Genomic DNA, 13523 nt, shown 5'->3' on the forward strand with positions numbered 1-13523 from the left:
GAAAGATTATCTATATTCACTATCTACACCATCTGCTTTATAGTATAAAGGTCCAGTCACACTAAGCAACTTACCAGCGATCCCAACAACGATAGGGATCGCTGGTAAGTTGCTAGGAGGTTGCTGGTGAGATGTCACACTGCGACGCTCCAGCGATCCCACCAGCAACCTGACCTGGCAGGGATCGCTGGAGCGTCGCTACACAAGTTGCTGGTGAGCTCACCAGCAACCAGTGACAAGCCCCCAGCGCAGTGTGGAAGATGCTGCGCTTGGTAACTAAGGTAAATATCGGGTAACCAACCCGATATTTACCTTGGTTACCACCGCACGGAGCTACACGTGCAGAGAGCAGGGAGCAGCGCACACTGAGTGCTGGCTCCCTGCTCTCCTAGTTACAGCACACATCGGGTTAATTAACCCGTTGTGTCCTGCAGCTACATGTGCACAGAGCAGGGAGCAGCGCACAATGCTTAGCGCTGGCTCCTTGCTCTCCTAGTTACAGCACACATCGGGTTAATTACCCAATGTGTCCTGCAGCTACATGTGCAGGGAGCAGGAGCCGGCACTGACAGTGAGAGCGGCTGAGGCTTGTAACAAAGGTAAATATCGGGTAACCAAGGACAGGGCTTCTTGGTTACCCGATGTTTACATTGGTTACCAGCCTCCGCAGAAGCCGGCTCCTGCTGCCTGCACATTTAGTTGTTGCTGTCTCGCTGTCACACACAGCGATCTGTGCTTCACAGCAGGACAGCAACAACTAAAAAATGGCCCAGGACATTCAGCAACAACCAGCGACCTCACAGCAGGGGCCAGGTTGTTGCTGGATGTCACACACAGCAACATCGCTAGCAACGTCACAAAAGTTGTTCGTTAGCAGCGATGTTGCTAGCGATGTTGCTTAGTGTGACGGGGCCTTAATGTGTAGGCCTGAAGGTGATATGTCATGGAGGAGCAATTGTGTGAGGCTGCTCATCAGGGTTTGGAATAGGCCCATTATTTCCAGTGAAGAATAACGGTAATGCTACAGCATACAAAGACATTTAGATAGTTGTGTCCAACTTTGTAGCACCAATCTGAAGAAGTTATTTTCCTATTCTAACATAACTGTGCTTCTATGCAAAAACTAGGACTTGTTATGGAGGAACCGAGTACAAAGGCCTCACCTCAACCCCACTGAATACCTTTGATATGCAATTACAAGTTAGAGCCCCTCATTCTACCGTCAATACCAATATAAATTAGTATATACTACTAGTCTTACAGGGAATTGGTCACCAAATTTTGCTGCCCAATCTGAGAGCAGAATAAAGTAGGGGCAGAGACCCTGATTCCAGTGATGTGTCACTTACTGGGCTGCTTGCAACCGTTATGATAAAATCACTGTTATCTTCTGCAGATCTATCAGCTCTCTGAATGCGGAGTCCTGTGTAACCCTGCCCACAACACTGATTGGCAGCTTTCTGTGTACACTGTACATAGACAGAAAGCTACCAGTCAATTAGTGGTGAGGGCGGAGTTATACATAGCTGATGAATATGGAGGAATATCTGGCAGCAGGTTTAATAGTCCTCTAGTGATAATTTCTTGATGAGAAAACTGTGACTTTATCAAAACCACAGCAAGCAGCAAAGTAACACATCACTGGAATCAGGGTCTCGGCCCCTACATTATGCTGCTTTATAAAGTGGAAAAATCCTGGAGACCCATTCTCTTGTTAAAAACCAGAATACTAAGGCCTAAGCCACACGGCGAGAAAAACAGTGCGAGTGGAGTGCGATAAAACATCGCATTCCCCTCGGACCAATTCTAGCCTGTGTGACAGCACACATGAGCGATTATTTTCTCAGCCCTAATCGGACCGAGAAAACAATCGCAGCATGCTACGATTGTAATGCGATCATTATTTCTCTCGCACCCATTCAAGTGTATGGGGCGAGAGGAAAAATCGCACTGCACTCGCATTACACCGGTGTACCGCGAGTGCAGAGTGAGAATTGCAATAGCCGGCAACGGAGGAGAGAGGGAGAGAAATCAGTGCCGGCCCGCCCCCCGCAGCTGAGGTCCGCTCACACAGTCGGACCTCAGTCGCAGGGACACTCGCATGACACTCGACTCCTGCTGTGCTGTCAGCGTGAGCAGAGTGTCATGCGAGTATCGCACTAGTGCCCCGTGTGGCCCCGGCCTAAGAGGAGCAGTGGGAATAAAATTAAGAGCAAAAATGGATCACTTATGATTAAGTGACAGGTCCTATTTAAAGAGGACCAACCACCAGGATTTTCATATAAAAACTAAAGCCAGTGCTATACTGGCACTATCATGCTGATTCTATACATACCTTTAGTTGTGAGATCGGATGTATACTTTCTGAAATATAGGCAAGTAAAGTTTGTGAAATGCACTGTTATTTGATTGAAAGGTGCTGCAGAATATCTAATAGGTGGGTTGGGTTTTGCTAATTATTCCTGCCCCTGTCTCTGTTATTACAGGGGTGAGGAAAGACAGGCAGGCAGCAGACAAGGGTGTGAATAACTATCAAAACTCGACCCACCTTTAAGATATTCTGCAGCACCTATCAATCAAGTAACCGTGCATTTCACAAACTTTACTTGCCTGTATTTCAGAAACTATATATCTGATCTCACAACTAAAGGTATGTATAGAATCAGCATGATAGCGCCAGTATAGCACTGGCTTTAGTTTATATATGAAAATCCTGGTGGTTGGTCCTCTTTATAAAGCTTATATCTATACTTATATTACTGATCATACCAGGCCTCTTTACAATGCAGAAGTATTACTAGTATGATGGTCACCCAGCAATTACATCCACACTAAGAATGTAGAGATTTCCTTTAATTAAGGAATATTGTGGTTTTATGCTATGTGCGCACTAGAAAGTGACTTTTTCTTAAGAAAAAGTCAGACCCTCTGAAAGAATCCCGCACCCGCGGCACAAACCATGGTAAAACCGCACCCGCGTTTTTGCCGCAAGTTAGTCCCCGCGGATTTTTACCATTATCTATGGCAAAAACTGCAGGTACCTGCAGAAAAGAAGTGACATGCTCATTTTCTCAAGAAATTTTCTCAAGAAATTCTGCAGAAAGAATGTTCTTGAGAAAAAAAACGCAGTGTGCGCACAGCTATTTTTTTTTCCCCATAGGTTTTGCTGGGAAATGTCTGCAAAAAGGTTACAAACATTTCTCAAGAAAGTATTTCTGCAGCAAAACCGCGGGTAAAACCGCAGTGTACGCACAAGGCCTAAGTCTGTTTTTTTTAAATCCACTATGCAGTTGGGCCTTCATATTTAAGGTTCATGCTCAAAATCTTTGCCAAAGGGGTGTGGCTGAAGGATTCTCCGGGGTAGGGGTGCCTATAGGCTGCTCCGAATCATCATGTGAGCCACGCCCCTAGTAAAAATCATAAAAATTAACCCAAAATTAAAGGCTCAAATCTCTATCTAGAACCATATGGCGGATTGTTAAAGAAAAAAAACCTGAGAGTAGCAGGAATAAAAGAAGAGCAAAATCGGTATAGTTTTACCTATGTCACCAGGTCAAAAATTAAGACAGAATATATAGGACCGGCTTGAAAAATACTAAAAATACAAGTTTTTAAGCAACTTTTATGGTAAATACTTTTCAATGAATATTGAAGCAGATAAAACAAATGTGAATGTCTTGCATACAATAATACGCACAGAAGCTCAAAAATGAGACTTCTCTTCATATTACTGTAACTTGTAGAAGACGCTCCAGTGTCTATGGTAACTAGAGGTTTCTTAAGATAGAAAAAAGGTTCCTATAAGAAATACCTAGAAAAAGCTAAATAATTAGACGGCAAGCACTCGAGCCATTCTCTGGGAAATGAAAATAATCACATTACACTTTCATATCAAATCACCACATCTCTATATTCAGCAGGTCTGATTACAACCTGCATTAATCATTATTACGACGCGTTTCACACAACCTCAAACAATACTAAAGCAAGCAAAAACAGCAAGTGCGTCTCAAACAGGGCAGGCCAACAAGCCCTCGTTACTTACTGCATCAACAGACAGCCATTTCTCAATGTCATCCATGAAGTTGTTTTGAGAGGTGGGAATCTGATGAGAAAATAAAAACATTGTCACCTAATCTGAGAGCAGGGAGAGAGAGCAGCGAGAGAGAGAGCGCGAGAGAGCGTGAGCAGCGAGAGAGAGAGAGCAGCGGGAGAGCGAGCAGCGAGACAGAGAGAGCATGAGCAGCGAGAGAGAGCGAACAGCGAGAGCCAGAGAGAGAGAGCAGCAAGAGAGAGAGAGAGCGAGAGAGAGCGAGAGAGAGAGAGCGAGAGAGAGAGAGAGAGACCCTGATTCCAGCGGTGTGTCACTTACTGGGCTGCTTGCTGTAGGTTTTGATAAAAATCACAGTTTTATCTGCAGGAGATTATCACTAAAGGACTAGTTCTCAAAATTTGTGTGGTCTGTGTAATCTCACACTCCAGCTGCCGATCAGTGGTACGGGCGAGGAGAACTGACACATCTGCAGCAGCTAAAGCAGGGATTTTATCAAAACTGCAGCAAGCAGCCTAGTAAGTGACACATTGCACGAGTAGGGTCACAGGATGCAGGAGCCGGCTCTGAGGTGAACACGAGTGCTCACTAATAAAGAGAACAAATATTCACTGCGTCCCACGCCCATAATCCTACCCACCTCTTAGCACTGAAGTCGGCACTGAGAGGTAGGGGGATTATGGGTGTGGGAAGCAGTGAATATTCATTGTCTTTAATAGAGGGCACACGTGATCGCCCAGTTGCTGCACGAAGCCGGTAGCTGAGTGATCACATATGCCTGCTATTATATTAAAGAGAATATTCACTGTTCCCCACACCCATAATCCCGGGCATGGGGAGCAGGGAATATTCCTGCAGCTGACATCCACGTTTAACTGGGGGTGCATGGCAGTGAGGTCATGCAATGAACGCTTACATGCTGTAGCCATGTGCCGGCTTCAGAAGAGGAAACCGGGGAAGCATAGGAAGGGTGAGTATAATAGTTTCATTTTTTGTGTGCCCGGCGTGATTGGAGGCATAAACACCAGGATGGACACATGATGAAGGACATATATAACAGGATGGAGAACATACATACCAGGATGGAGGACATACATACTAGGATGGGAGACACATTCCAGGATGAGGACCATATATATATATATATATATATATATATCAGGATGAGGGATCATAGTTTCCAGGATGAGGGACAGATATATACCAGGATGATCCCAGGATGAGGGCCATATATACCAGGATGATCCTAGGATGAGGGCCATATATACCAGGATGATCCCAGCATGAGGGCCATATATACCAGGATGGGCCCAGGATGAGGGTCATATATACCAGGATGATCCCAGAATGAGGGCCATATATACCAGGATGGGCCCAGGATGAGGGTCATATATACCAGGATGGGACAAGAATAGAGGACACATATCTGGAGGGGGCCCAGAATGGGGGACATCAGTACAGGCATGGGACACATTACCTCCATAACCGTATCAGCAGCAGATCCCACACCCCCATAATAGTGCGTCATGACCACATTTTTTGCCCTATTTTTCTCCATTAAAACCTTGGTGTATCTTATGTTCCAGTGTGTCTTATAGTCCGCAAAATACAGTATGTCCTGACTATGCTGTATTATCCTACGTTCCCATTAATAAAGACAATAAAATTTAGCATCCAATGAAAACGGTTACTGTAGATCTCCGGGACTATAGCAGAAATAAAAAAGCGGAATACTCTGAAGGCAGTGGGAATAAAATAAGAGCAAAAACTGGTCACTTATGACCTGGTGAGAGGTCCTCTTTAAGTCTTGACCATGAAGTAGAGACCAGCTGGGACTCCATAAGTGTTGGAACAAGAGCAACAGAAGACTGATGAAATGGAGTATTACATCTTTTATATATGTTGTTAACTTTTCACCTTTGGACATCTCCTTTTAGCATTCCTATAGAACTCCGGAAATTATGGGGCATATCAAAAACTACTTACCGCACCAGTGTTCTGCTGCCGAGTATCAAGGGCTACTGCAAGTCCTTCTGCCGCCTGAGGATCCTCATATTTAACACTAAGTGGGAAAAAAAAAAAAAAGAATTTAAGGAAAATAAAACAGAAAATGTAAATTATAAAAGAGGAAACTAAGGATTCAAGTAGAATGACTGATCAAAAAGCAGCAGTGGGGGGTAAAGCCAAGTTATTAATCTATGTAGTCACCGCACAACCTAATGTATAATATATAACCTTGGTGCGTGATATGCAGGGAAAACCATTCTCTCCAATACATGTACAAGCCCCTCTGGAAAACTGGGAGCCAACATAGGACTAAAGATTTACTTAACAGGGATTTACTGCAAACTAGAAGTTGATAAAAAAAACTTTTTATGGTACTTTTCGGCCATACTTGAATTCCCTTAATTATGGAACCAATCACTTGCCCCAAGCCAAATGACATGTGCCGCGTCAGAGGGAAACCTGAAGAGTAACCTGGGAGTAGCTGGATTCAGTCCAGATTTTGGTGAAATTGGCTTAGGATATAGAAGGTCAATCCGATCAAAGAAATGCTCATCAGATAAAGGTCCGCTATACACAATGGCCTCGATGATGAAGTAGATGCCCACTATCATGCCACTAATCAAGAAGAACGGCACAAAGGCTCGTAAGTGCTTGCACCAGCCACAGACATCAGAAAGGCTCATGGTTACCAAAAAAAAAACTGGTATTGGAAAAAATAACAAAAATGTTTGTAAAAACAAACAAAAAAAGATCAAAAAGTCATCGTTAACGAATCCTGGAAGCAAGAGAAGATAAATGCAGTCAGGAGACCAGAGACCTGAAGAAGATATGTACAAGCCAGTGGGGAGGCAGAAATAGACTGGACACCCTGAGGGCAGAGTAATTCAATGTCACCACCCACCGACATGTACCTAAACTAAGCTCTAAATCTTCTTCACTAACTAAAGATCAGATTATACCAGGGGTCATTTTACATCTTCTGCAGGAACCTCACATGATCAGCCTGGCCGGTCCTCTGAGTTCATACAACATTGATTTACAGCTCCGAGCCTCATCCCCGGGACCCTGGAGAGTCATATAACCAGCAATAGTACTTTATTACCCAAGGAGAAAACAATCTCAGACTCTCGGATAATAATCAAGAGATTATACATATTGCAGTTCTCACAAGTCCCTGGATTTACGCATTTCCATCACCATCAGGTCTTATTGAATAAGGACTTGTCTCGCCTCCTGACATGTCTGCATGTGTTATTGAATAGTTATACTTCCCAAGAAATCACAATTCTGGAGCATCGTTTCTTAGAATTCTTGTTATTTCTTGATTTATTCTGCTAGGAAATTAGGAATAAATTGACAACTGGTGTTACCGCTCCTGGTGTTACCACTCCTGGTGTTACCACTGCTCTTGCCAAGGGAGATGTGTTCCTATATTGTGAGGAGTTTGCAGGGAATCCCCCAACTGACAACACTCAGCTGTCAATATATTCAGAGGAACAGCACTTCTAAGAAAAGACGCTCCAGAATTGAGATTTCTTATTGAATAAACATATATACTAAATTAGACATATAGGGTGAGCCAAGAGGACCTCTTTGAAAACTAGCACCCTCCAAACTGCATCTGGATGCAGGTCTTTGAAATGAAAAGCCATTAACATCTTTATACAGTGTGTCCACCGCCATTAACTTGACAACGGCGGCAGCTATAGGCATAGAAGCGGTGTCTAGGTATAGTAACGTTGCCATGCGCTACGCAATGAAACCCCCTATAGCGGCACCTGGTGGAAAACAACGGAGTTAGCATTTTTATCTCGAAAACGAAATGAGATAGAGAAAAAAAAAAGTGAATTAAGAAATTGTAGGGCATCATCTATTCAATACGAATCGACACCTTGCATACAGAAATGCTATGATATGAAACCCATAACCCCCCCCAAAACATTGAATGCTGGTCACGCATATGGCGCTCATTTAACTTTGATGCTCAAAGTGGCCACCGTCAGCTACAATGCACATCTGGACTCTGGACAGCATACTGTATCACCTGCTGTTTGATGTGACCTCACAGAAAGAAGTCCAATGGGGTCAGGTCAGGTCAGGTGAGCGTGGAGGCCACTCCACGCAGCCACCATACCCAATGACTTGTACGAGGGTGAGTTTTACACGTTCTTATCATAGCATTCCTGTATGCAAGGTGTCGATTCGTATTGAATTGATGATGCCCTACAACTTTGCAATTCACTTTTTTTCTCTATGTTTTCGAGATAAAAATGCTAACTCTGTTTTCCACGAGGTGGAGCTATAGGTGGTTTCATTGCGTAGTGCATGGCTACTTTACTATACCTAGACACCACTTCTATGCCTATAGCTGCCGCCATTCTCAAGTTAATGGCGGTGGACAGGATATGGGTGGACACTGTATCTTCATGTGTTGTTGCATTCCCAAGTAATTAGACTTTTATGTCCATCACACAGAGATCAAGAGTTATCAATAAAGCTAAAGAGGCTGGTGGTGTGCAGGCAAATAACGTCAGGAAGCAAAGATACAGAAAGTGCTCTGACACACCCAGAGCACTTAAAGGGAATCTGTCAGCAGATTTTTGCCTATGTAATGTAGAGGCTGAGTCACTGATTTCAGGGATGTTTCACTAAATAGTGTGCTGTTTATACACAATGAAGGTTTTATCATCAGGAGATTATCATTGCCCTGACTACAGAGGGCTCAGTATCAATAGACAATGTATACAGAGAGCTGTAGTGTGTAAGTGTGGCTAGCTTTCTGAGCTCTCTTACATGCTACACCTAAGAACTCTCTCTGTCACAACTGCTGCACCCTGTTAACTAGTGATACATCTCTAGAATCAGGGTCAACTTCCATACGTCATGCGGCTCTCAGATGATGTACCAAAACCCTTGATGACAGATTCTCTTTAAAAGGAGTCACTCTGTGCGTTGCAAGGATTCGTCGGTTTCTGAGCTGGGAATGTCGGTAATGTGACCGCAATTATGTGATAAGTATGTTCCCGGCCAAAACCAGACTAGTGGGCGCTGCTCTCAATATAACACAAGAGAGGTGGATGGGGACTTCTAATGGATATTACAAGAGTGGCAAATGCCAAGGCTAACAAAAGATTGCAACGGTGCCAACATATTGACATTAATAAATAATAGAGCTAATAGAGGAGATTTTATAATATTGTATATGATGGGGGAAAAAAAAGTATTTAGTCAGCGACCAATTGTGCAAGTTCTCCCACTAAGGCTAGTTTCATACTTGCGTTAAACGGCATCCGTTGCATTGCGTTGTGTGACGGATGCAACGGATGCGTTGCATATAGTGGCACAACGGATGCAACGGATCGTACAAAACAACAGAATCAGCTTTTTTTTTTTATTACAGTTTTACCAGCGGCAGACTATTGTGAACGATCAGCTGATCACCCGGCTGCCGGGCGCTCAGCTGATCGCTGACAGCAGCCAATCACCGGGTGATCAGCTGATCGCTCACAGCAGCCGGTCGCCGGGTGATCAGCTGATCGCTCACAGCAGCCAGTTGCCGGGTGATCAGCTGATCGTTCGGCCGCCGAGAATGTGTGCGGGGGGCGGAGTGCGGGGTGGGTGGAGCCGAGCAGGGCCATGGCGCTGAGGACAGGTGAGTGTGTGTGTGCGCGTGTGTGTGTGTAGGACAGGTGAGTGCGTGAGTGTGTGTGTGTGTGTGTGTGTGTGTACGCCTGCGTGTGTGTACATGCGGAGCGGAATGAGTGCGGGAGGGGACGGAGCCAAGCGGGGAAGTGTCAGGCTCCCTGCACACGTAGCCAGGGTAAATATCGGGTAACTAAGCAAAGCACTTTGCTTGGTTACCCAATGTGTACCCTGGCTACGGGTGCAGGGAGCCAGAGAGAGCATGCACAGTGAAATCCTAAGGATTCCGCTGCTCAAAAAACGTTACATGCCGTGTTCCTTCCGCCCGGCGGAAGCAACGCAGCATCGGCCAGCGGAAGCAATGCAGGTACTTTTGGCACAATCCGTCATCCATACAAGTCTATGGGAAACAGCGGAATCCATTAACGGAAAGAAAAAAACGCAAGTGTGAAAGTACCCTAAAAAAGATGATCGAGGCCTGTAATTGACATCACAGGTAGACCACAACTATGAGAGAAAAAAAAATCCAGAATATCACCTTATCTGATTTGGCAAGTTGTTTTTGAAAATTATGGTGGGAAATACGTATTTGGTCAACAACAAAAGTTGATTTCAATATTTTGTTGTATATCCTTTGTTGGCAATGACAGAGGTCAAATGTTTTCTATAAGTCTTCACAAGGTTGGCATACACTGTTGGTGGTATGTTAGCCCATTCCTCCATGCAGATCTCCTCTAGAGCAGTGATGTTTTGGACCTGTCGCTGGGCCACACGGAGTTTCAACTCCCTCCAAACGTTTTCTATGGGGTTGATAACTGGAGACTGGCTAAGCCACTCCAGGACCTTCATATGCTTCTTACGAAGCCACTCCTTCGTTGCCCTGACTGTGTGCTTGGGATCATTATCATGCTGAGAGACCCAGCCACGTTTCATCTTCAATGCTCTTGCTGATGGAAGGAGGTTTGCACTCAAAATCTCACGATATACAGTATGTCCCCATTCATTCTTTCATGTACACAGATCCATCGTCCTGGTCCCTTTGCAGAGAAACAGCCCCAAAGTATGATGTTGACACCCCCATGCTTCACAGTAGGTATAGTGTTCTTTGGATGCAACTCAGAATTCTGTCTCCTCCAAACACGATGGTTGTGTTTCTACCAAACAGTTCTACTTTGGTTTCATCAAACCATATGAAATTCTCCCAATACTCTTCTGCATAATCCAAATGCTCTCTAGCAAACTTAAGATGGGTCTAAACATGTACTGGCTTAAGCAGGGGGACACATCTGGAACTGCAGGATATGAGTCCCTGGCGGCGTAGTGTGTTACTAATGGTAGCCTTTGCTATGGTAGTCCCAGCTCTATGCAAGTCATTCATTAGGTCCTCCCGTGTGGTTCTGAGATTTTTGCTCACCGTTCTTGTGATCATTTTGAACCCACGGGGTGAGATTTTGCGTGGAGCCCAAGATCGAGGGAGATTATCAGTGGCCTTGAAGGTCTTTCATTTTCTTCTTATTGCTCCCACAGTTGATTTCATCACACCAAGCTGCTTGCCTATTGCAGATTCAGTCTTCCCAGCCTGGTGCAAGGCTACAATTTTGTTTCTGGTGTCCTTCAACAGCTCTTTGGTCTTCACCATAGTAGAGTTTGTTTGAAGTTGTGCACAGGTTTCTTTTATACTGATTAGTTCAAACAGGTGCCATTACTACAGGTAATGAGTGGAGGACAGAGGAACCTCTTAAATAAGAAGTTACAGATCTGTGAGAGCCAGAAATCTTGCATGTTTTTAGATGACTAAATACTTATTTTCCATCACAATTTGCAAATAAAATCTTGCCAAATCAGACAAGGTGATTTTCTGGAATTGTTATCTCACTTTTTCTCTCATAGATGTGGTCTATCAATGATGTCAATTACAGGCCTCTCCCATCTTTTTAAGTGGGAGAACTTGCACAATTGGTGGCTGACTAAATTATTTTCTCCCCACTGTACATGTGTGTATATATTATTTATATTATATATCTCAGACACACACACACACACAGTATTTTTCATACTATAAGATGCACCTTTTTCCCTAAAAAAAAAATTTGGGAGAAAAGTGGGGGATGCGTCTTATGGGCCAGATGTACCTGGCATGCTGGTGGGTGAGGGAGGAGCGCGGTGGCAGTGGAGCGGGTCATAGGAAGCAGGAGAAGGCTGCAGCAGCAGCAGGGGTTAACATGTGTGCCACTATTAAAGAAAATAAATATTCACTGCTCCACATGTCCCGCTCTCAGAATCAGCTTCTATATTGAGAGGTGGGCAGGACTATGGACGTGGGGAGCAGTGAATATTCATTTTGTTTAATATGGCACATGTGTTCGTCCCAACCTCAGGCTTCTTGCAGTGGCTGGAATGATCGGGTGTCTGCTATTTAAAAAACAAATATTCACTGCTCCCCACGCCCATAGTCCCAGGCATAGGGAGTAGTGAATACTCATGTCAGATTAGCCGGCAGCTGACGTCTGCTTGTGAATGGGGGCGCATGGCATTGATGTTATGTGCTGCCTCTCTTACACACTGAAGTCAGTTGCCGGCATCAGAAGAGGACACTGCGCACCTGGGGAGAGGAGGGAAGGATAGTACAATTGTTTGTATGTGTGCGGCATAATGAAAAGGTATATATACCAGGATGGGCCCATGATGGGGGCATATATACCAGGATTAGTGACATATGCATTAGGGTGGGGGACATACAGTATATACCTGGAAGGGGCCCAGAATGTGGGACATGGTACAGAATTGGGGAACCTTACCCTCATAACCGTGTCAGCAGCAGATCCCCCCATTACTGAACTTCATGACTACAGACGAGCAGACCCGTGTAAGTTCTGCTTCTATGGGTAAAGCCAGATTTTAGATAAAGTTCAGGTCTGGAACCGAACCTCAATGGAAGTCATTGACTGGGTTGTTTGGTTCTCGGCCCACATAAAGCCAGCCATAAATAGAATATTTACCGGGGATGGTGGGCGGTTTTTAATTTTTTGTACACACTATATCTGATAACGCTAATTTTACCCCTAGTGTGAGTTATTCAAACACTGCAAGTGGCTCGCACTGGGCCGAGCACTGAGCGTACCCGAGCACAGCGATGCTCGTTCAAGTTTCTAGCATATGTAAAGCACTCGAACACTAATTTTTTTGTAATGTCTGTATTCGGTGCGAACACCGAACTTTAAAGTTCAGGTTTGCTTATCTCTAGTCACGACCATATTTTTACTTCAAATTTATTTTTCTGCTCTAAAAACTCAGGTGTGTCATATAGTCCAAAAAATATGGTAATAGTTTTTCCCTGTATCATTTCTCGCTATCGCAGATCACTACATTTATTGACATCTATGGTTTGATTTATTTTCCTGCGTGGATTGGATGGGTTGTAACTGACATCTGGTCAGAAATCCAAGTCAATAGCAGCTTTAGAAATATACTTAGAAAATTGGTAACAAATTCAATACTTATTTCACCAGCTGTGTACTTCGTTTGTGTTTATATACTGATCAAAAATATAAAACTCAAAACACTTTTTTGTTTTGCTCTTATTTTTCATGAAAAAGTGCTTAACTCTCAAATGTTGTGGATATATTTGTCTAAATTTGTGTTAGTGAGCACGTTTCCTATGCTGAGATAATCCGGCCACCTCACAGGTGTAGCATATCAAGATGCTGAGTAGACAGCATGCTTATTGCACAGGTGTGCCTTAGGCTGGCCACAATAAAGACCAGTCTAAAATATGCAGTTTTATCACACAGCACAGTGTCACAGATGTTGCAAGTTTTGAGGG

The 13523-nt window shown here is 44.1% G+C and overlaps 1 protein-coding gene across 1 annotated transcript in view; it reads right to left on the reverse strand.

The window, feature by feature from the left end:
- Nucleotides 1-13523, reverse strand: part of TOM1 (target of myb1 membrane trafficking protein) — a 186429-nt gene that overhangs the window by 22106 nt on the left and 150800 nt on the right. The window contains exons 12-13 of the mRNA XM_075321804.1: nucleotides 6038-6113; nucleotides 4046-4105 (exon numbers count right to left, since the gene is read on the reverse strand). Of these exons, the coding sequence (XP_075177919.1) occupies nucleotides 4046-4105; nucleotides 6038-6113 (136 nt within the window). The remainder of the gene's footprint in view (nucleotides 1-4045; nucleotides 4106-6037; nucleotides 6114-13523) is intronic.

The sequence above is a fragment of the Anomaloglossus baeobatrachus genome, chromosome 8 (genome assembly GCF_048569485.1).
Source record: "Anomaloglossus baeobatrachus isolate aAnoBae1 chromosome 8, aAnoBae1.hap1, whole genome shotgun sequence".
In the NCBI taxonomy this organism is placed as follows: domain Eukaryota; kingdom Metazoa; phylum Chordata; class Amphibia; order Anura; family Aromobatidae; genus Anomaloglossus; species Anomaloglossus baeobatrachus.